At 48.3% G+C, this 24,850-nt stretch overlaps 1 protein-coding gene across 5 annotated transcripts in view; it reads left to right on the plus strand.

Annotated features, from left to right (window-relative positions):
* The first annotated feature begins 255 nt into the window (after window positions 1-255).
* The window catches only part of PARD3B (par-3 family cell polarity regulator beta), a 1,965,757-nt gene continuing 1,941,162 nt past the window's right edge, over window positions 256-24,850 (plus strand). For 3 of the 5 annotated variants that reach the window (XM_075317691.1, XM_075317690.1, XM_075317692.1), the window contains exon 1: window positions 257-939. In XM_075317691.1, coding sequence (XP_075173806.1) covers window positions 820-939 — 120 coding nt within the window. In that variant the 5' untranslated portion in view covers window positions 257-819. Of the gene's footprint in view, window positions 940-24,850 lie in introns of all 5 variants that reach the window. The other 2 variants (XM_075317687.1, XM_075317688.1) reach the window with 1 other exon arrangement.

Here is a 24,850-nt window from a genome sequence, read left to right on the forward strand (position 1 = left end):
TTTTCCCATGCTGTCCTGTGTGTGAAGGGTGCACACAGCTCCTCTCTCTCAGACTATGGCCATCTGCACCCTCCTCTCCTCCTCTATAGGGTGCATGTGACGTCATGAGGTGCATGATGTGACGCCATTCAGTGCAGAGTCCCGTCTTTCTGCTTTCCCTCCTTTTCCCATGCTGTCCTGTGTGTGGAGGGCGGGCACAGCTCCTCTCTCTCAGACTATGGCTGTCTGCACCCTCCTCTCCTTCATAGGGTGCATGTGACGTCATGAGGTGCATGATGTGACGCCATACAGCACAGAGTCCCGTCTTTCTGCTTTCCCTCCTTTTCCCATGCTGTCCTGTGTGTGGAGGGCGGGCACAGCTCCTCTCTCAGACTATGGCCGGTCGCACCCTCCTCTCTCCTCCTCCATAGCCCCGGTCTCCGCTCCTCCCCTGCTGCAGTGGCTGCCTGGGAGCCCGGCCTGACCCGCACTGTGTGCCCGGGACGCTGCCCCCTGTGACCGGCCGCTGTGCCCGCGCTGCCCTCACATCCCAGCAGGACCGGCTGTTCCTGAGAGACCTGCCGGCTGCGCCTTCCTCCTCCTCCTCCTCCTCCTCGCTGGCCTTTCTTCCGCATTCACCCATAGCTCCCTTGGGAGACAGTGTAACACTTTGCTGGGATTACAATAAAACTCTACAACTTTTTTTTTTAATTCCTCCGAAGTTTTCCTTGGAGTTTGGAGAGGCCATAACCCTGTGCCAGGCATGGAGTGATCCTGCGCGCACTGACACCTGTTACAGGAGAGTGACACTGTGTCCTGGAAGTGACACTGTTCATCAATATGAAAGTCACTGTGTGTTTTGGGAAGACTGGGATTGTTGTTCCTTGCAAGGATGGCAAAATCAGCGTGAGAGAATTAATCCAGCAGGCGGCACAGAGGTTCATCAAAGCCACCGAAAAAGTAAGCGCTTTCCCCTCCTGTCCTGTCTGGGGCTCATCCCATAGTGGTCCAGAGCTCGTCCTATGGAGATTCCGGGGCGCCGGAGTCACAGTGTGTCGCTACGTAAAGAGCGCAAGCACGCAGGAAAATGGCGCTACATTTATGCAGCAGTGACGACTTTTTTGCTTTGACGAACATATGTGATAACTTTTTGTTTTTATGTTATTTTAGGCTTCTGCTTTTATATATATATATATATATATATATATATATATATATATATATATATATATATATATATACATACATATATATATATATATATATATATATATATACACAGTATATATATGACACTTCCGTTAGAACCTTCCCATTGTCTGTTTTAGGAACCGATAAATAGAATTAATATTAAGAAAAACGGATCCGTTGTGTAACTGGAGGCAGAGGGGCTGCATCCATTATTATGGGGTCCATTTAAATTCTGTTATTTGTTCGCTCAGGCCTCGCTCACGCGAGTGTATAAATCGGACAAAAATCTCGCATTGACCTCGGACCAACGTTAGTTAATGATGAAGAGCAAATCTGCATGTTTTTTTGGTGTTTTTGATTTTGTTTTTTTACACCTGTATTTGAGATCAGAGTAAAGTCACAGTATACAGCAAATGGATGTGTAAATCAGCCAAGACTCCCCAATACAAGTCTATGGGCGCGAGAAAAAATGTGCACGCCATATGGAATATCAATATGCGGTCCATTTTTTATGGGTACATTACCATTTTGTAGTACAGAACATTGTAAATGTTCCTGAAAATGATTGTAGAATAATAGCTGCTGAGAAAAAATGCACATCATACAAATGATAGGTGTAAAAAAAAAATATAAAAAAAAATTGCACACACACAGCACTCTCATGACATGGAATATCAGATGGATTCACTCGCCTTACTCTCCTTGATGAAAACCGGTCAGATATTTTATCGCTCGTGTGTCCCGGCCTTAGAAGGTGCATCATGCAGAACAGACCCCATTATGCCTGAATGGAAAGGTAAACATAGCCTATCAATGCAGGACCCCATCTATATATATAATTGCCTTATTCTGTCTGTCTGTCTGTCTGTCTGTCTATCTGTCTGTCTGTCTGTCATGCTCCAAAATTGTGTCCTTACGGTGACACAAAGCTGATTGGCCGCTGGGCTCGCCATGGCCCCGCCCCCCCACACGGATTGGCCGCTCGCCCAGGCTGCGCCCCCACACGGATTGGCCAGCCGCTCGCCCAGGCTCCGCCCCCCCCACAGATTGGCCTCTCGCCCCGGCACCCTGCAGGCATTGGCAATTCAGCCACGCCACGCCCCGCCCCCCTCACGCAATGCACGTTAGCTCTGGCCCCACCCCCTCCCTCCCCCCGCGCATTTCTCTAACTGACACGGCTGTCACGGAGGTGAGTACGGTACTCCCTATCCCCCCCCAACCCCCCCCCCCCCCCCCGGCCCCCGCTCCCAAAGGGGTGGTGTGGATACTCGCATGGTTACAAGCGCTGTCACGGAGGTGAGTACTGTACTCCCTCCCCCTCCCCCGGCCCCCGCTCCCACGGCAGTGGTGGGAGTGGTGTGGATACGTTGGTAACCATGCTCGCATGGTTACAAGCCCATCAAGGTCCTGCTGCGCCGGAAGGTCCACACGCACACACACAAACATACACACACATCAGATCACACTCACACTCACTCTCATACACACCTCACACACACACCTCACATCGCATCCACATACTCACGACATCCTGGGATATCGCTTGCTTCTCGGCGGCGAAAATGTGCTGTTGTGATCTTCCAGGACCTGACGGAGGATCACATGGCCAGAAGCATGTGATATCCCCGGATGTTGTGAGTATGAGCGCGTAAGTGCGATATCGTCAGTGTCTGTGTGTGTTAGTGGATGCGATCGGGTGTGTGTGAGTGGATGCGATCGGGTGTGTGTGAGTGGATGCGATCGGGTGTGTGTGAGTGGATGCGATCGGGTGTGTGTGTGAGTGGATGCGATCGGGTGTGTGTGTGAGTGGATGCGATCGGGTGTGTGTGTGAGTAGATGCGATCGGGTGTGTGTGTGAGTGGATGCGATCGGGTGTGTGTGTGAGTGGATGCGATCGGGTGTGTGTGTGAGTGCATGCGATCGGGTGTGTGAGTGTCGGCAGAGGAGCAGGGCGTGCTGGAGGAGGCTGGGAGCAGAGAGGCTGATCATGGGGAAGAGGGAAATGCTGATGCTGAAGGAGGCTGGGATGGGAAGGCTGGGAAGAAGGAGGCTGGGAGGAGAGAGGCTGATCCTAGGGAAGGCTGGGGAGAGGAGGCTGATGCTGAGGGAGGCTGGAAAGAGAGAGGCTGATGCTGAGGGAGGCTGGAACGAGGGAGGCTGATGCTTAGGGAAGCTGATGCTGGAGGAGGCTGGAAGAACAGAGGCTGATGCTGGTGGAGGCTGATGCTTGGGGAGGCTGATGCTGGGGGAGACTGGGAGAGGAAGGCTGATGCTGAGGGAGGCTGGGAGTGGGAGGCTGGGAGGAAGGAGGCTGGGAAGAGAGAGGCTGATCCTTGAGAAGGCTGGGAAAGGGAGGCTGATGCTGAGGGAGGCTGGAAGGAGAGAGCCTGATGCTAGGGACAGAGACGCTGATGCTGGGAGGAGAGAGGCTGATGCTGCGGGCAGAGAAGCTGATGATGCGGGTAAAGAGGCTGATGCTGGCGCAGCATGGCGGATGGAGCACGTTTGGTAATACGCAGCATGGCGGATGGAGCACGTTTAGGAGTGCGCAGCATGGCGGATGGAGTACGTTTGGGAGTGTGCAGCATGGCGGATGGAGCACGTTTGGGAGTGCGCAGCATGGCGGATGGAGCACGTTTGGGAGTGCGCAGCATGGCGGATGCAGCACGATGGCGAGTACGGAGTATGGCGGATGGAGCATGTTTGGAAGTGCGCAGCATGGCGGATGGACCACGTTTGGGAGTGCGCAGCATGGCGGATGGAGCACGTTTGAGAGTGCGCAGCATAGGAGATGGAGCACGATGGGGGGTGCGCAGCATAGAGGATGGAGCACGATAGGGAGTGCACTGCATGGGGGATGGAGCACGATGGGGAGTGCCCAGCATGGCGGATGGAGCACGTTTGGGAGTGCGCAGCATGGCGGATGGAGCACGTTTGGGAGTGCGCGGCATGGCGGATGGAGCACGTTTCGGAGTGCGCAGCATGGATGATGGAGCACGATGGGGAGTGCGCAGCATAGGGGATAGAGCACGATGGGGAGTGCGCTGCATGGGGCATGGAGCACGATGGGGAGTGTGGAGTATGGCGGATGGAGCACGTTTGGGAGTGCGCAGCATGGTGGATGGAGCACATTTGGGAGTGCGCAGCATGGCGGATGGAGCACGTTTAGGAGTGCGCAGCATGGGAGATGGAGCACGATGGGGAGTGCGCAGCGTGGCGGATGGAGCACGATGGGGAGTGCGCAGCATGGGGAATGGAGCACGATGGGAAGTGCGCAGCATGGCGGATGGAGCACGTTTGGGAGTGCGCAGCATGGCGGATGGAGCACGTTTGGGAGTGCGCAGGATGGGAGATGTAGCACGATAGGGGGTGCGCAGCATAGGGGATGGAGCACGATGGAGAGTGCACACCTCCCCCCAACACACACACACGCGCGCGCGCGCACTGCACAACACACCACACACACACACTGGAAACCACAAACAACTGCCCTACACAGACACCCACACACAGACAACGCTGCACACACAAATATACGCACATACCGCACATATATATAACAAAAATCATACATGAACTACACAATACGTAAATTCTAGAATACCCGATGCGTAGAATCGGGCCACCTTCTAGTATATAATAAAACCAGTGACTACTCCCCTCCTCTAGTGGTCGGCACGGCTGTTCCCAGCGTTGACGTGTACAGTAGGAGCTACAGCTCATCATCCTGCCAATATAAGAAAGGCTGTATCAGACTCAGCAAGTCATGTCGGTGGAGATGGCGCCACTGCAGGAGCGGAGTATAAACTGCTTTTATTTTAATCAGGGTCCTGAATTGATCCACTAGTGGATAACCCCTTGAGTAGTTCTTGTATTTTAATAATCAGAAAGTGTCCAAGAGCACAGGCCGCACCTGTCGTAGTCATTGAAGGACCGTAGAACGTGTAACATCGTGTGCCGCCTTCTGAGAGTAGGGTAGGAAATGTGGTGGATTTTCATTCCGGATTTTTTTTAGATGGAGAATCTGCAGTGGAGTACAAGTCTGCAGCAAAAGCTGCACCAAAATCTGCCTGCAGCTGTCTCAAATTTTGTTGCTGAAATTTTCTGATAAAAATCTGGTATATATGGCCATACTGTTAGGGAATGAGGTGCACAAGTATGGTGACAGCGTCATGTACTGCTCCAGCCTATGTAAGAGAGGGCACCATAGAGTAGATCTATGCCAGTATGAAGAATTGATGTAGAACGCTCTGCAGTCACTAACAAACACAAGCTTGGAAGGTAATAATACAATGTGATGAGCAGAACAAGCCTGACATTATTCATTGTCACCTATCTGTTCAGGTAATGTTCAGTGAGGCCTCATACACAAACCCTATTAGAGCGCCATGTAACCTGCAAGTCCGTGGTACTGTGCTATACTCTTGTATGCTTCTGATTTGATACAAAGGCAAACCAAGGTTTTTAATTCTGTGTTTTAGGCCTCTTTCACATGTCCATGATGCCAGTACGTATGACGTTTGAAAATGATTTTCTGTACTCACCTGTCTCCAGCGCTGCTGTCTTTGGCACTGTGGTCACTTGCTTCCGGGTCCACTCATTATGCTCATGCAAATTCACTGCACCGAGGACCCAGAAGCAGCAGCAGCAGCGCCAGAGACAGCAGCGCCGGGGACAGATGAGTATAGAACTTCATGCAGTCCGTGTATGTCACACAGATAGCACACTGACAGCACACGTTGAATGCACACACGGACACGCACACACATGCGCACCTATACCACGGACCGTACACAACGTGTGTGTGTTTTGTATGGACGTGTGAAAGAGGCCTTAGATGAACCAAATGGAGAAATTTATGTCATATGTAATCCATGTTAGGCTGTGTGTGCACCCTGCGGATTTACCGCGGATTTTTGCCGCTGATTTGCTGCAGAAAATGTGTCTAACATTTCTGCAGTCAATCCCTAGCAAAACCTATGGGTATGGAAAAATGCTGTGCGCACACTGCGTTTTTTTATACTTGCGGATTTACCCGCAGAATTTCCGCTGCGAGATTAATGTGCACATCACTTCTTTTCCACAGGTACCTGCAGTTCTTGCCATACATAATGGAAAAATCCGCAGGGACCAACCTGCGGATAAACTGCAGCAAATCCGCACCAAACCGCGGCAAAACCGCATGCAGATTTTGTTGCGGTTTTGTTGCGTTTTTTTACCGCAGGTGTGGGATTCTTTAAGGCTACTTTCACACATCCGGTTTGAGCCCTGCGGCTCAATCCGGCTGTGAAAACTATGCAACGGATGCGGCGAAAACACCGCATCCTTTGCATAAGTTTTTACATGCGGCCCGTCCGTTTTTTTCCGGTTGCGGCACGCTACTGAGCATGCGCAGTGGAAAAAACCGCATGCGGCGACCGGATGCGGTTTTTTCCGCATCGCGCCGCATCCGGCCTCCATAGGTATGCATTGAAAAATGCGCCGCAGCGGCCGGATGCGGCGCAATGCGGTGTTTTTTGCCGGAGCAAAAAACGTTGCAGGGGACGTTCGATCCGGCCGCCGCATCGGCTAAATCTGCCGCATGCGGCCAAAACCGGACCGAACGCAAGCCCCTGCGGCACAATACGGCACTAATGTAAGTCTATGCAAAAAAAAACCGCAACCGGCGTTATAAAAGCCGGTTGCGGTTTTTCTGCAGAACGCCGTATTGTGCCGCAGAGCAAAAATCCGGATGTGTGAAAGCACCCTAAGAGGGTTCGGATTTTCCTTGAGAAAAAGTCACTTTCTAGTGCGCACATGGTCTTACACAAGTTTACTATTTAGGCTGTGTGCAGACTATGAGTGTTTAGTGAGGTTTTGATGGTGTCTATTTTTGCTGCTTCAAAAGGATAGCATCTTACAGTTCCAGCAAAGTGGATGGGATTTATAGAAATCTCCTGCCCACTCTGCTTCTTCTTTACTCAGTGTAAACTGACCTGCGGTGCGCGTTTCAAATCCACAACATGTGAATTTCTCTTTTAGTACGCTGAGTTTTATGTGCAGAATTTCCCCATAGACTTGCATTAGATGTGGAAAATCCACAGGTAAAAAATGCACATGCGTTTCCACTGCTGAAGTGCATCAAAAATGCATATAATCCGCACATGTGTCAGAAAAGTTTTGTCAAAGTCAAATACAAGGAAGTAACAAAAAACAAAACAGATTTTTTTATAACATGACATTCCAAAAAGAGGCAAGAAAAAGGTGTGTAAAAACACAATAAAAATGCATGTAAAACAACACAAATAATCTAATTTACATAATAGGTGTAAAAATGCTGCAACATCAAAAACGTGCCCAAAGGTGATCGTGGGAATGTGTAGCCTCCATGTGGTTCATGTGTCTCGGCTGCATAACACTGAGTCACAGGGACTTTGACCCTCATTCATCATCTACGTTTTGATGCTTTTCTTTTTTATCTTGTTTTGGTTGCAGTTTTCCTTCCAAGTTCTTCAAAATGGTGCACATTATTCATGAATTCATGAAAGTCAAAGTCTGTCTTTATTACATAAAAAGTTGCACAAAAATAGTCACAAATTTCACAAAATGTTTCAAAAATTGTGCAAAGAATCGGTGACATACCTAATAGCACAGTGGGGGAAATTGGAGTATATGTGCAAACATTTTGTGACTTTTCAAAATGTCACAAAAGATGAATCATGTGAGAACATTGTGCTCAGGCCTTAACCAGCTAGGTCTACGTGCTCCAAATTATTCTTTCCTAAATAAACGACTAGAAGGGTGGTGAGCATAGATCTAGCTTTTACATACCTCCCAACCGTCCCGGATACAGCGGGACTGTACCGGATTTCAGCGGGTGTCCCGGTGTCACGATCGTGAGGCTTTTGTCCCGTGGCTCCGTCCACCCGCTCTCTCCCCGTCTGACTTTCTCCCCCTCCTAATGCACATGAGCAGAGCAGAGCCGAGCGCTGCTTCACTGCTCTGGCTCTGTGTGCTGCCGCTGTTATGGGTGGGCGGCAGCAGCACTCTGGCTGGCGGCACTTTAAATCGGCACCTGCAGCTCAGCGTGCATTCACTGCTGGGCTGTTTGTGTACGGAAGTGCATCTGTTGGCGGAGCCACTGAGCAACATGCTGAGCTCTGTCCACAGATTAAGAGACTGCAGGAAGAGGAGCTGAACACCAAGGAAAGCTGTATGTGACCCCCCACCTTCCCAATGCTGTATGCCCCAACCCAACCCCCTCCTCACCAGAGCTATATGCCTCCAGTCACCCCCCTCACCACATCTGTATGGCCCCCTCACCAAATTTGTATGCCCCCCCACCAGATCTACATACCCCCCAGCTCTGTATGCCTCCAGCCCCCTCCCACCAGATATGTATCCCCCAGCCCCCCCTCACCAGATCTGTATGCCCCAGCAGCCCTCTCCTCACCAGAGCTATATGCCTCCAGCCACCCCCCTCACCAGATTTGTATACCCCCCAGCCACCCCACCAGATCTATATGCCCCCCAGCTCTGTATGCCTCCAGCCCCCTCCCACCAGATCTGTATCCCCCAGCCCCCTCTCACCAGATCTGTATGCCCCAGCCCTCTCCTCACCAGAGCTATATGCCTCCAGCCACCCCCCCTCACCAGATCTGTATGCCCCCCAACCTCCACACCAGATTTGTATACCCCCAGCCCCCACACCAGATTTGTATGCCCCTTAGCCCCCACACCAAATTTGTATGCCCCTTAGCCCCCACACCAGATTTGTATGCCCCCCAGCCCCCCCACCAGATCTATATGCCCCCCAGCACCCCCCAGCTCTGTATGCCTCCAGCCCCCCCCTCACCAGATCTGTATGCCCCAGCCCTCTCCTCACCAGAGCTATATGCCTCCAGCCACCCCCCCTCACCAGATTTGTGTGCCCCCAGCCCCCCCATCAGAACTGTATGTGCCCCCAGAGCTGTATAAGCCCCAACACCAGAGCTATATGCCCCTTAGTAATATCTATGCTACCAGTTATTTATATGCCTCACAGTAAAGTGTATTTCCCCCAGTAATTTGTGTACCCCTTAGTAACATGTATGCCCCTCAGTGAAAAACACAGACGTTCTTCACTGATGTGTTAAACACGCATATGTCCCTTCATACTCCGTGATTCACGGCACACAGTGGTTGTCCATGTGCAATCCATGATACGTGATCCGTACTCTGTGATTGCACATGGACATATACTCACCTGACCCCACCTCCTGCTCTCCGTGGTGCTGAAGTGTCCCGCGATTCAGCATCCAGCCCCGCTGTCTCTCACCTCTGCAGCTACTTCCGGGTCGGCTCTGGCTGAATAAATGAATATGCATGCCATAATGAGCCGGGCAGGAAGAAGCAGAGATCAGCTGCCGAACTCAGCATCGCTGGAGAAGGTAAGTTGAAAAAGCTTTTTATTTTAAATGTCCGTGTTTTTCTGGTACGTGTTTCACGGATCACACCATAGTGTGGTCCGTGGGGCATCAGTGATGCCAGAAAAAAAGCAGACATGTTTCTGTGCGGCAATCACGGATACGCATGTACGCCGCACAGAGACACGGTCAGTGAAAAATCACTGATGTGTGTGCAGACCCATTGATTATGATGGGTCTGCATAGGTCAGTGATTCTGGTACGTATAAAAACTAGCACATACATACCAGAATCACTGACATCTGAAACAAGCCTAATATGTATGCCCCTCAAGTACTGTCTATGCCCCCAGCTCCTCCTGTGCTGAATATACTGTAGCCCCCAGCCCCTCCTGTGCTCTGTATACTGTAGCCCCCAGCCCCTCCTGTGCTGTGTATACTGTAGCCCCCAGCCCCTCCAGTGCTGTATATACTGTAGCCCCCAGCCCCTCCTGTGCTGTTTATACTGTATATATACTGTATATATAGAGTACATAAAACCCCCATCCTCCCTTGTGATACATACACAGCGGTGTCAGTGTGCACTGTGCGTGGCTAGGTCTTTTAAAGTGTTGCCAAGTGATCACATGCCAAGGAGGAGCTGGATAGAGACAAGCGGGGTAGGTGAGTGCGGCTGCTGCCGGCTTCCCCATATTATTACCTCCAATGTGTGTATATGTATGATGTATATATCTATGTATGTCAGTGCAGATGACTGTGTATAGATTTGTCTGTTTATATGTATTTTAGGGAATTTGTCTTCAAATATGTACCGTATATGTGCATATGCCTGTGCCCACGATCAGGACTCACTGTGTCCTGGAGGCAGTGCGTCCTAACCTGCGGGGCTGCACGTCTCCTCCGCAGGAGAATGCAGGAGATTGCAGCTGCCTGTGCCCATGATCAGGACTCGCTGTGTCCTGGAGGCAGCGGGTCCTGACCTGCGGGGCTGCACATCTCCTCCACAGGAGACCACAGCTGCCTGTGCCCACGATCAGGAGTAGCTGTGTCCTGGAGGCAGCGGGTCCTGACCTGCGGGGCTGCACGTCTCCTCCGCAGGAGACCACAGCTGCCTGTGCCCACGATCAGGACTCACTGTGTCCTGGAGGCAGTGCGTCCTGACCTGCGGGGCTGCATGTCTCCTCCGCAGGAGAACGCAGCTGCCTGTGCCCACGATCAGGACTCGCTGTGTCCTGGAGGCAGTGGGTCCTGACCTGCGGGGCTGCACATCTCCTCTGCAGGAGAACGCAGCTGCCTGTGCCCACGATCAGGGTTCAGTGCGCTGCGGTCTCCTGCTGTGTTCTCCCTACGGAGGACGCATGCAACTGCAGCAAACAATTGATATGCTGCAGTCTGGAAAGACGCTCAGCAGGTCAGTGTTTGCTGCAGAAAAAACAAGCACAATGGGCAGGAGATTTCTAGAAACCCCTCCACTGTGCTTGTACTGTACAATGCAGCGTTTTAGACACAGCAAAAACATGCTACATCCAAAATGCTGCAAATACTGATCGTGGGCACGCAGCCTTAAACAATGTTATCAGCAGTGCTGAAAAGAATTGGATGTGGGCGTGACAGATTGCAAAATGGGTGTGGTTAGGGGCGTGGCTTAAAATTCTCGCGACGCATACTTTGTCCCTCTTTCTCATCTTTAAATGTTGGGAGGCATGCTTTTATAATGAATGCTGCTTTTAAATACAAAGACTCCAAATTTCTTTGCACGCTTTGGTCAAGCTGAGGCACATTTTCTAGTGTGTGATTTCTATTTTACTATGCTCTATACTTTATATTTTTGCTACTTAATAATAGAAGTTTATGAGCTCATGTTAATTGTAAAGTACTGCGGAATATGTTGGCGTTATAGAAATAAACATTATTATTATTGTTGTTATTATTATTATTATTATCTCCAAATACTGAGAATAGAACGCAGGGCAAAGGGGCACATCACTTGACTGAGCGCTTCAGTTTCCTCAATTTTAGAGATAATTTTTGGGTCTTAACACATACCGGTAGACACCCACTGATTAAAACTTTTGTTATCACTGTGATAGTTTTTGTAACTTTGTACCAGTCAATGTATCAGATGGCAAATCTTTATTGTACCCTGTAGAGTGAATTTGTGCTATCGTGCTATTGCACATTCTTCAGCTTGGCCAGACCTGTAATTATGATATACTTAGGCTTAAGTAGATGATACTTTTATTACTATTTAGGTCAGTGAAATGCACTAGATCATCACCTGATGAATCACAACTATAATAACATGACTGATACAAGTGCAACTCCTAGACAGCATCAACACATGACTCGCTGGCTGAAGACACCTCAACTATTGTGCTTGCTGATATATTTTCCCCAATACAAATGGACTTGACTGTTATTTGGTGGCATGCTCTCTCAAAATATGTTTTATGCTGTCATAAGATTGGACTCAAACATCCATGTTTCTTGGTCTGAGAATGGACCAAGAGGCACATACCAGCAGGTCTCTTGGCCCCTGAACTATGTAGCCTCATCTATGCATTTGAGCCTGTTGATTTTGAGTCAGGACATCTGCTGCTGTTCTGAGCATCACAAAAGCAGATGTATGAATTGGGCCTGATGTACTTGTAAAATGCATGTTAGGCCCCCTTCACACGTCAGTGATTCTGGTGCGTTTGTGCTTTTTTTTATACGTACCAGAATCACTGACATATGCAGACCCATTATAATCAATGGGTCTGCTCACACATCAGTGATTTTTCACTGAACGTGTCTCCGTGCAGCGTGCACCCTTGGCCGTGATTCTGCATGGAGACATGTCAGTTTTTGTCTGGCATCACTGATGACCCACGGACCACACTATCATGTGATCCGTGTGTGATCAGTGAAACATGTACAAGAAAATCACGGACATATTAAATATTAAAAATTTTCAACTTACCTTGCCTGCGATTCGCTCTGCAGCCTCTGCTTTCGGCAGCTCCTGCCTGGCTCATGAATATTCATGAAGCAGGAACTGCCGACCAGGAAGTAGCTGCTGAGAGCAGTGGGCGGACGGTGCAGAGCCGAGGAGTGCAGCACCATGGACAGCAGCAGTGAAGGTAGGTGAGTAATGTCCATATGCAATCACCGGATCACGGATCACGGATTGCACATGGACAACCCACGTGTGCTGTGAATCACGGAACACAGAGGGACATGTGCGTGTTTTACACGTCAATGAAGAACGTCAGTGTTTTTCACTGACGTGTGAAACGGGCCTTAAAGTGTTGGGTATATGATGATGGAAGATTTGAGCCTGTTCCATTCATGGCTTTTGTGTAGGGAAAAAAAATGGAATAAAAAACAATAGAAAGATATACTCCAAACTGGTGAAAACAATAACCACAACTTACCCTGTAAAGGAAAAAAAAAAAAGCAATTGCACAACCCTAACAATGTAAAAATCAAAGTTGTGAATCCCAAGAATTGGTGACACAGACAAAACTTTCTTTTTAATTAATTAAAAAAATATGAAAAATAGAGAGGAAAAAATTCTGAAATGCAAAAGGTATGTTTGTTCTGAAATCATGCAGTGTTTGCAAGTGAAACATACTTGGCTGTAATAATGGAGCCAGTCTCAGATTCATACTGCCCATGGATCAGGCAGGATGAATCAACTCACAGGTTCCCTATATTCCCTTCCCATATGAGCTTATGCTTTCTTTAATCTCCAGCTGGGACTGAAGTGACTAGGATGACTAGTGTAAGGGGTGGGTCTCTGCCAGCTTCTGCCCTCCCCTCTCCACTAGACTGACAGGTCTGTCTTTATACACTTACTTAGGCGTCATTGAGTCGTCAGTCTTTTTCACATATGCCCCCCTAAAAAATGTCATCAGTGTTTTGGATCCTCGTTTCGTCAGTGTGCCATCAGTGTTTTTCAAGTATGGATGGATAAATGGCACAGATAGCACATGTTTTTCTTGGACCCATAGACTTGTTCTGGTACTTTTCCTCCATGCTGCCAGAATAAAACCAACATGTCTCTGTGATTTTTGCCCAGACAACGCAGTCCATGAAAAAAAACGGACATGTGAATAGCAGCATAGATTATGATAGGTATGTGTTCTATCCATGAAAAACACTGAAAGAACCTGTACGTGCAAAACAGGTGTTTGAACAAGGCCTTATGTATTAAAAAATGTCGGCACACAAAATAGGAAAAACGGTCGACAAGTCTTTAGATTACTTGTGAATTTATTGGAAAAAATAAAAGAACTGACATCCAAAACTGAATTGAAAATATGACATAAAGAAATTCCATTCGACGTTTCAGTTCATCAGTCAGCCTTCATCAGGGACATAATTGACCGGTGACAAGGCGTACAGGGTAATTAAGGATGCTGATGTACTTGGTTATAGATATGGAATTATTTGCCAGAATTAATAGAAAAACATTGAGACCTTAGAGGATGTATTCTTAGTAACAATTCCTAAGGCCTTAGGAACTGTTTGTCACAGGTAGCAAGGTTGAGAGAAGACTCAGCACTGCATACCGTAGTTCCTTTCATTTTAATTTTTCGAGTACTTTCCCATTCTGTTCATTTTATTTGTTGTCAATTTAAAGGCAGATTTTATTTTTTAATAAATCAAAGTGGAAAAAAATAAAAGTAAAAAAAAAAATATGAATACCTGCTTCTTTAATAGAAACTGAAGCTGGTAGCTCCTACAGAACAGCGTAAATAAGTCTCTGTTCACACTAGAGTTATGATTCCAATATAAACTGGTAGTAATTTTGCTGTGGCTGATCTATTTTCCAACTGGCCGGAAGCAAAGCTCACTACAGGCCGCCTTACAAGGCACTAAAAAGCTGTAATTGTGGGTAAATACTGTACTATCTGCAGTCCAGGACTGACTACATTGAGCTACACAAAAAACTCAAGCCTAGGGTCCTGTTCAGCAGAGGCAATAACACCCACTGATTTGCATAAGACCTTATTCAGACATTTGTAATCTTTCGTAAAAACACTGACCATTGTTCTTCAGTGTTTTGGATCCAACATACATCAGTGTTTGGTCAGTGTGTCAGTTTTTAAGATTAGTGTTTCATCATTATTTTTTCTTTTTTCAGCAGTGAAAAAAACAATCAAACTTCAAAGCTTCTATTCACTAGAATAGAGTGTTAGTCTTGCACATGAATGCCATACGTAAGAAAACGTGGACATGTGAACAGTCCCATAGACCATAATCGTTGTGTTGTATCCATGAAAAACACAGAACACCTACATTACTCATGGACATCTAAATGAGGCATTACAAAGAGTTTCTACTAAATGGTTTAGCTGAAGTAGAAGATGGTAGAGTTGACGACCAAGGGATGTGACCTCAGTGATGAATTCCAGAAGGGGCACCAAGAAGCCACCTTGGTTTAGCCAGGGTAATTAGATTCAGATCTATACAAATATAAAGGTAGTTGACACTACAATGTAATAAAAATTGTTGAAATGTTATTTTGAGGCAATCCATAGGGTATAATAGGGTTTAGGATAGCTTTGGAAGCTGCCTGACGTCTTTTTTTCTCCCTAGTGGCGATTTTTATGAATGACCCCCTAATATAAGCTTTGTGAGAGGACCACAATGACTCCTCTTTTACTTCGTTATTATCATTAAATTTGAAAAATTCGTTGAGGTCAGATCTTAGTTCCTCAGCTACTTGTTTGGAAGCTAGAAGGGAATCATTCATTCGCCACTGGTCAAATATAGGCGAGCGATCTTGCTCTCGAATAGTCAAATAAATGGGGTCATGATCCGACCATGATATTATTCCAATTTTAGAATCTGAACAGTCTGTAATAAGTGTACTATCTACCAGAAAATAGTCCAATCGGCTGTAGGAGAAGAACCGAGGTGAGAAGTATGTGTAGTCTCTTTCATTTGCATGATGGTATCTCCATATATCATGAAGGTGCCATTCTGAGACCACTACTTTCATCTCTTTCCTCTGTACAGCAGCATTCGAACTGTCCAAGGAGCTTGACATTAACATATTGTACAGTCATGGCCAAAAGTTTTGAGAATGACACCAAAATTATTTTTTCACATGATCTGTTGCCCTCTGGTTTTTAATTGTGTTTGTCTGATGTTTACATCACATACAGAAATATAATTGCAATCATATTATGAGTACCAAAAGGTTATATTGACAGTTAGAATGAGTTAATGCAGCAAGTCAATATTTGCAGTGTTGACCCTTCTTCAGGACCTCTGCAATTCTCCCTGGCATGCTCTCAATCAACTTCTAGACCAAATCCTGACTGATAGCTGTCCATTCTTGCATAAGCAATGCTTGCATTTTGCTAGAATTTGTTGGTTTTTGTTTGTCCACCCGTCTCTTGATGATTGCCCACAAGTTCTCAAAGGGATTAAGATCTGGGGAGTTTCCAGGCCATGGACCCAAAATCTCTATGTTTTGTTCCATGAGCCATTTAGTGATCACCTTTGCTTTATGGCAAGGTGCTCCATCATGCTGGAAAAGGCATTGTTGGGCGCCAAACTGCTCTTGGACAGTTGGGAGAAGTTGCTCTTGGAGGACATTCTGGTACCATTCTTTATTCATGGCTGTGTTTTTAGGCAAGACTGTGAGTGAGCCGATTCCCTTGGCTGAGAAGCAACCCCACACATGAATCGTTTCAGGATGCTTAACAGTTGGCATGAGACAAGACTGGTGGTAGCGCTCACCTCTTCTCCTAATAAGCTGTTTTCCAGATGTCCCAAACAATCGAAAAGGGGATTCATCTGAGAAAATGACTTTACCCCAGTCCTCAGCAGTCCACTCCCTGTACCTTTTGCAGAATATCAGTCGGTCCCTGATGTTTTTTCTGGAGAGAAGTGGCTTCTTTGCTGCCCTCCTTGAAACCAGGCCTTGCTCAAAGAGTCTCCGCCTCACAGTGCGTGCAGAAGCACTCACACCAGCCTGCTGCCATTGCTGAGCTAGCTCGGCACTGCTGGTAGTCCGATCCCGCAGCTGAAACAGTTTTAAGATACGGTCCTGGCGTTTGCTGGTCCTTCTTGGGCTCCCTAGAGCCTTTTTGGCAACAATGGAAGCTCTCTCCTTGAAGTTCTTGATGATGCGATAGATTGTTGACGGAGGTGCAATCTTTGTAGCTGCGATACTCTTCCCTGTTAGGCCATTTTTGTGCAGAGCAATGATGGCTGCACGTGTTTCTTTAGAGATAACCATGGTTAACTGAAGATAAACAATGATACCAAGCACCAGCCTCCTTTTAAAGTGTCCAGTGGTGTCATTCTTACTTAATCATGACTGATTGATCGCCAGCCCTGTCCTCATCAACACCCACACCTGTGTTAATGGAACAATCATTAAAACAATGTTAGCTGCTCCTTTTAAGGCAGGAATGCAATGCTGTTGAAATGTGTTTTGGGGGTTAAAGTTCATTTTCTTAGCCAATATTGACTTTGCAAGTAATTGCTGTTAAGCTGACCAATCTTTATGACATTCTGGAGTATATGCAAATTGCCATTAGAAAAACTTAAACAGTAGACTTTGTAAAAATTAATATTTGTAGCATTTTCAAAACTTTTGGCTATGACTGTAGTCTCCGCAAATTATTTGCTTACCTCCCGTGACTGCTGAGAGTTTAATCAGGAATTTGAAGAAACAGATCTGGCCTGTATTGGGGGCATATACAGATGCAATAGTATACCTGGACCCATCTATGGAGCAATTTAGAATATCTGCCATCAGGATCTGAGTGCTGGGCTAGCATAGTGAAAGAGACAGTATTTTTTACACAAATAAATACACCCACCTTTTTTTTTTGACCACATGCATGAATAATAAATGGGAATTTAGGATTATTCAGCCGATACGTGTCATTTTGGAGAAGATGTGATTCCTGTCCACAAATCACATCACATTTTGATCTTGACACTTCCCGCCAGAACATAGACCTCTTAGCTGGTGAATTTAGACCTTTTACATTTATAGACATACAGTTTAACACCATTATGCTAGAATTAGAGTTTCTTGGCTAAGACTGCAAGGAGGGAAAGGAAGGTTAGGTAGAACATAACACGCATAACCGACATTTGTCCAAAAGGACAAAAAAAAGTCCAAAAAAGGACCAGCGGCATGATAGGAAATTGCCGCCCTGGGGGCCAGAAGGACCTGGATGAACCATATCCAGAGGGCCTTCAAGAAAAATAACTAAGTCACAACCATGACTCGAAATATTAGATAACTCACGCTACGGACCACTCTTCATTAATTTTCTCCCTGCGGGATGGCCCTGTGGCTCTCAGAGATCTGTCTGGGAGATTCACCAAGTTCCACGAAGAAAGGAGCCTAGCCAGCTGGTTTGGCGAGTGACACACGTGGGTGTTCCCTGCCCGGGTGATCAGGATTTTGACAGGGAAGCCCCATCTGTAAGCGATAGCTTCATCTCTTAAGATCTTGGTGTAAAGAGCAAATTCTCTCCGTTTTGCCAGAGTTCCAGCCGACAGATCAGGGAAAATGGATATAAGGCGGAATTTCTCAGGCAGGGATGGCTTCTACCTCAGAGCTTGTATCAGGGCTTCCTTGGTTTTGTAGAAATGCAGGCGAGCTAAGGTATCCCGAGGGGGCTCAGCATTAAGAAATTTTGGTTTCGGGACTCTGTGAATTATGTCTATTATGAAATCATTTGGGCCCAGATCTGGCAAGGCCTCCTGCAGCAAGGATATCAAAAAAGCTCTGCAATCCTCCGTCTGGTATAACCTCCGGAATCCCTCTTATTCTTATATTGTTCCGGCGAGACCGGTCCTCAAGATCCAGGATTTTAGTTTGCAGCCCCTGTACTTGCTCTTCCAGGTCTGCATTGGCATCTATGAGGCTGTTATGGGATCTTGTGAGCTCCTCCATCTTTGTTTCAATGTGAGAGGTGCGGGCTCCTATGGCTGTAATATCTCCACGCAGCTCAGCTACCATGCCTTTCCAGTCCTTTTGCAGTGAGGCACGGAGGGCACTAAGAAGCTTCTGCATCTTGCGCTTTGTAAGTGGAATGTCAGCATTATCAGTGTCAAGGTCTGTAGCAGCTGTGGAGCCCCTCCTGGATGAGCATGTTGAAGCAGTGGAGGAGGATGCGGCCATCTTATCTCTTCCAGCACTGATAAAGAAATCTGTCACTTTCACTGGAGAAGGCCTCTTTTGGGACTTTTCCTTTGTCAAATATCTAGCTCCAGGGGGTTATCGCTGTGATTACCCACCATGCAGGGAGAATTTGGAGTCTCTGGTGAGCTGTTCTGAGCTGTTTCTGAGTCACTGTGGCTGGAGCTCAATTCCTAGGTGACCAGTGCCATCAACGTGCAAGCCACGCCCCCCCGTCCCTCGTATTTTGATACAAAGCCAAGATATCTCACACAGCTTATTTATTTATTTTTACACTCCACTTCCAGGACCCAAGAAGTTAATGTGAGGGCAACCAATCATAGACTTTTTCACAGAGGGTGGGCAGGGGAAGCAGTGAATATACATTAGATCTAATGAGCGGGCCTGAAAACTGTTTGAAAGCCACACGGAAGACTCGGTAGGTACAATTATACTGATTTAATCCCCATTTTGCCTTTTATTATCTGTGCGATCAAACCTGAACAATAACACTGACTTTCCTTAGAAGTCGTTGTTCGAGGTCTGTGCACGGACACTAGGTGTGGGGGCTTACATTGATAAAAGAGGCTATGTGGGGGCTCACATTGTATATAGAGGGGCTACGTGGTGGCTCACATTGTATATAGAAAAGCTATGTGGGCGCGTACTTTATTTAGATGGACTATGTGGGGCTCACATATATAGAGGGGCTATATGAGGGCTCATACTGTATATAGAGACACTATGCATGGGGCTCATACTGTATGTAGAGGGTTGTGTTGGGGCTCATACTGTATATAGGGGGCTGTGTGTAAGTTTATAGCAGGGGTGGGGAACCTCCAGCCCGCGGGCCGCATACGGCCTGTGATGAACTTTAATACGGCCCCCGGGCAGATTCCCGAGGCCTACAGTGATGGGTCCGCCACTGCTGTTTTGTAGGCTGCCAGCCCTTTAAATCACCACATGCGCCGCTGTCCAGTGTCAGCATGCTCAGCGGTGTGTGTGTGCCCGTCCCTCTGCTTTCCGGAGCGGTGTGCCCGGCGCCTGAACTCCCGCCGCTTTGTGCCCGGCGCCTGCACTCCCGCCGCTTTGTGCCCGGCGCCTGCACTCCCGCCGCTGTGTGCCCGGCGTCTGCACTCCCGCCGCTGTGTGCCCGGCGTCTGCACTCCCGCCGCTGTGTGCTCGGCGTCTGCACTCCCGCCGCTGTGTGCCCGACGCCTGCACTCACGCCGCTGTGTGCCCGGCGCCTGCACTCATGCCGCTGTGTGCCCACGCCTGCACTCACGCCGCTGTGTGCCCGGCGCCTGCACTCATGCCGCTGTGTGCCCGGCGCCTACACTCTCTCTGCTGTGTGCCCGGCGCCTGCACTCTTGCTGCTGTGTGTCCGGCGCCTGCACTCCCGCTGCTGTGTCTGGCACCTGTCCTCTGTGCCCCGTCCAGTGCTTTGGGGCCTTCCAGTTTTGTGTACCACCCCCCCCAGAGTTGTGTGCAACGCTCAGTGCTGTGCCCCCCCCCACCTATGCTGTGTATCACTCCAGGTTTGTGTCCCCACATTGATGTCAGGGCTCTGCAAGTGCTGTGTGCAGCCTGCCCCGTGCCGTGTTACCTCCCAATGATGTGTATCACCCCCAGTGTTGTGTTCCCCCAGTCATGCCTGTGCTCTAAAAGTGCTGTCCGTGCCCCCATTCCCGCCAGTGATGTCTGTGCCCCCCTAATGATATCTGTGCCCCCCCAGTGATGTGTGTGCCCCCAGCCCCTCTTGTAATGTGTGTGCCCCCAGCCCTTCTTGTGATATGTGCCCCTAGCCCCTCTTGTGACGTTTGCCCCCAGCCCGTCTTGTGATGTGTGCGTCCCCAGCCCCTCCAGTGATGTCTTCCCCCCCCCAGTGATGTCTGTGCCCCCATCCCCTCTTGTGTTGTGTATGCCCACCCAACCCTTCTTGTGTTGTCTGTGCCCTCTAGTGATGTCTGTGCCCCAAGCCCCTCTTGTGATGTCTGGTGCCCCCAGCCACTCTTGTGATGTCTGTGCTACCAGCTCCTTTTGCTTTGTGTATGCCCCCCCAGCCTCTCATGCATTGTGTATGCCCCCCAGCCTCTCATGCATTGTGTATGCCCCCCAGCCCCTCTTACATTGTGTACGCCCCCCAGCCCCTCTTGTGTTGTGTATGCCCCCAGCCCCTCTTGCGTTGTGTACACCCCCCAGCCCCTCTTGTGTTGTGAACACCTCCCAGCCCCTCATGCATTGTGTATGCCCCCCAGCACCTCTTGCGTTGTGTATGCCCCCAGCATCTCCTGTGATGTGTATGGCCCCCATCCCCTCTTGTGTTGTGTTTGCCTCCAGCATCTCCTGTGATCTGTATGCCCCAGCGTCTCCTGTGACTTATACATCACATTGGAGATGCTGGGGGAATATACATCATAGGAAGTGTTCGGGGCATATACATCACAGGAGACACTGGGAACATTCATAACACAGAAGGGGCTGGGGGCATTTACATTACAGGAAAGGCTGGGGGCATTTACATCAGAGGGGGCATATATGTGCCCCCAGTGTCTCCTGTGATGTATATGCAGCAGTCCCAGCATCTCCTATCTGATGTGTACACGTCAGTCCCAGAGTCTCCTATGTTATGTATATGCCCCCAGCCCCTCCAGTGATGTATGTGCCTCCAGCGTTTGCTGTGATGTATATACAAAGAGTTGACTGTGTTCCAGACCGAGACAAACCTGGAAAAGCAGTTGTCAGAAGCAACATGATTTGTATCATCAAACATCACAGCCACAACAAAGAGAAGCAGCTGCAGCTACCACAGTAAGGGTGAGTTAATTAATTGTTTGACCAAATATAGCAGGGTTATTTCACATTGATAATTTGGTGCGGCCCCCAAAAGGTGGTAGAAATTGCCAAATGGCCCACGGCAGTAAAAAGGTTCCCCACCCCTGGATTATAGGTTATTTAGGTGGCTGTGTAAGGTCTCCTACTGTATATAGGGGATGTCGGTGTGACGCCCTGGACTAGCCAGGTAGTCACAGGTAGGCCCTTGCACAAACACCCGTCCCCTCCTAACAAGGTAACAGCAGCCAACCTAAAAACCCTGAGTCACCCCTCTCAGGTCTTGACGTTCACACCAAGGGGCGGAGCCAGGTGGTTGGCCACGCCCACCGAGGAGTTCGGATAGCCTGAGGTGGGAAAAACACAAACAGATCAGTTTTGGAGGTGAAAGAGAGTAGTAGTAAAGAGTAAACATCTGTCAGGGGTCTGGGTCGTAGCCCAGATACCCTGTGGCCAGGAGCCAGACGGTGGTTGCCGCCTGCAGGAGCCGGGAAGACGGCTGGTGGAACCGTAAGGGATCGGGACAGGCTAGTGGCCCGCCGGTACCGAACCGGGGAACCAACTGGAAACCGGAGCACCAGGAGAGGTACTCATACCCAGAACGAGGTCCAGAAGCCACTGGACCACGTCGAATTTACTGATTGAGGTCTGAACCTTAGGTCCTTTCCCGTTCCAAGACCCGAAAGACGGCAACAGCCCACCGAGGGTGATAGAAAGCTACCGCACAGGCAGAGAGATCCCACGGGCCAGCGCCTGCGGGCAAACGGGTTCCCCGACACACATAAAGCCAGGGAGCGGACTACCGTCGCTGAAGCGTAGGCAGTCAAATTCTACAAAATGAGGTGCAGGAGAAAGGCGGGAACCACCGAACCGGGTGGGGGACCAAGCGCAGCCGGCTGCGGTAACCGACCACCATCCTTTTGGTTTACCAGAGACTCCGGTGTATCTGTCATAGTGAGTACAACAGTGCCCTCGGGCCGCGCACCGCGCCGCACCAACATACCTCGCGACCGCCGGGCCCCGGGACCCTCACCCCCTGCCCACGGAGGGGTCAACACCAAGTTGCTGCACAACACCGTCCCCGGCAGCCTAGTTAACTGCAGCGTTGGTGTCCACATTCACCACAACCCGTGGGTGGCGTCACAAACTTACATCCCTAAACACCACGGCCCCGGCCGTGAACATCCCCACCGAAGATCACCCTCCTTCACGTAGCGCCGGCTTCCCTTCAGAGCGACGTGACCCCCGGGTGCCGGAGGCGCTCGAGCCACCCACCGAATGAGCCCGGACCCGAGCGGCTCGGCTGCGGCTGAGCGCGGGGCGGTACATCAGCCTACTTAATTCTGCTCAATGTTAAACTATTTAATTAATATTAATATAATATACAATTTAGAATTAATATGTTAATATTGATCAGAATTAATTTCAGCTTATTGGTTCAGCCTCCACACCAGTAATAATCTGTCATTTTGCATCTAGGGAAAATTAATTGCCCACCCCTGATTTTGACAGTACCTACTTTGCTGCAACTGAGGAAAGCTATCATGTCTCCATGGGCCATCATCCTTGTAGAACTATTTCATCACCTATTGGTGCATTTCTATAGACCAAGGAAGGTCCAACACACTACCAAATGGCTGTATAATAAATTAGTACATCAGAGTTTTAGTTTTCATTCCAAAATAGTTCTCATGTTCAATTCTATCAATAAAAGGAGTGCAGCTTCCTTCATTAGGTGTCAGTAGAGGTGGGCATTCACTTGGCACACAGCCTATTTATTCATTGACTAATATTACCATATTTCGCTCTGCATGATTATATATGGTGACTGCGAAAATATTTTCCTACAGTTACATGGGCTGCTTTTGGCCTTTAGTGCCATCTTTGGTATAAATGGTGTGACAGCGAGATCCATCTGTTTTGTTTTTCCCGTCACATATTTATAGACATTAATTAGGTTCCTTCCAGGATGTTTTTTCATCCATTAGTCAGATTTACACAATATCACTGGAGTGGTTTTCTTTGTGTCAGAAGAAGATTGAAAGTTGAAAGGCAGCTCTAAAGGTCACTATAGAAAAACAATGTAAATTATTAGCACAACACACAATTAAGACAATCCCTTATTCAGCAAACTGAGTCAGTGCTACACAGTTTTAGAAAGGGCTCTGCCGTGTATCGATTTACCAAGATTTGGCTGTCACAGACATGAATGTAGTTCATGGACTGCTTGCTCCAGGTCTTACCAAAACAACGATAAATTCAGCTCAAGTCACAATTTGGTAATTTCAAACTGATACTTAATGAATCAAGTGCTTTGCACTCCACCCTGCCCCCTCATCGAGACCTGTGTGAAGATCTCTGGCTTTGATGAACTGGGGCCTATTAATGATGAACGAGCACTACCATGCTTGGAACTCGTAACAAGCAATCAGATGCTTGGACGGGCTCGACTCGTCTACCGAGTATAATGGAAGTCAATGGGAAACTCGAGCATTTTTTGGAAAAATGTTTGAGTTTCCCATTGAATTCCATAATACTCAGTATACAGGTTGAGCCAATCCGAGCGTCCGACTGCTTGTTACAAGTACCGAGCACCTGAACATAATAGTGCTCACCCATCACTAGGTCTTATGTTTCTATTCTATTATTCAAATGCAGGGCAATGACTCCCTGGTGAGGTGGGTCTCCGAAGCCTGTTGACCACGTGTTAAAGGGTCCCATTTTCCCTCTACCCTAGCACCAGTTAACATGTGGGGGCCAAAAATTCCTGCCTAACCTTCCCTGTTTAATAAAATTGTGTAAAAGCAATGTTTAAAAAGAGGATTTATGAGTTACATTTTCCCTATGCTAATTAGGACTGTGACTAGTTGCAAGGGCGTTGTTTTGCCTTGACTAGTCGGCCCTCTTTTCGTGTTATCATGCCCCTGTAGGAATGATAACAAGATTTCCATGAGCTGTTGTCACCGCTAGCTAAAGGAAATCTTGAGTATCCACGCATCTCATTCCCGCAGCATTCCTAGCTTCAGAGGGGCACTATGTATGGTCGGAAGTACAGGAAACTTCAGAGCATGCACAGTGAGCTTGTGAAGCCGACAAGCGAACACACGACTACAGAGGCCACGCAACGCTGCGGGAATGAGACCCGTAGGGGCGTGATAACACAGAAATAGGGCAGACTAGTTTGGGCGAAATAACGCCCTTGTGACTAGTGACGGCCCTAATTAGAATAAGGAAAATGTAACTTATAAATACTTCTTTTAAACATGGCTTTTACACAATATTATTAGACAGGAATGATTAGGCATGGATTTTGACCCACA

The sequence above is a fragment of the Anomaloglossus baeobatrachus genome, chromosome 7, assembly GCF_048569485.1.
Source record: "Anomaloglossus baeobatrachus isolate aAnoBae1 chromosome 7, aAnoBae1.hap1, whole genome shotgun sequence".
NCBI classification, from domain to species: domain Eukaryota; kingdom Metazoa; phylum Chordata; class Amphibia; order Anura; family Aromobatidae; genus Anomaloglossus; species Anomaloglossus baeobatrachus.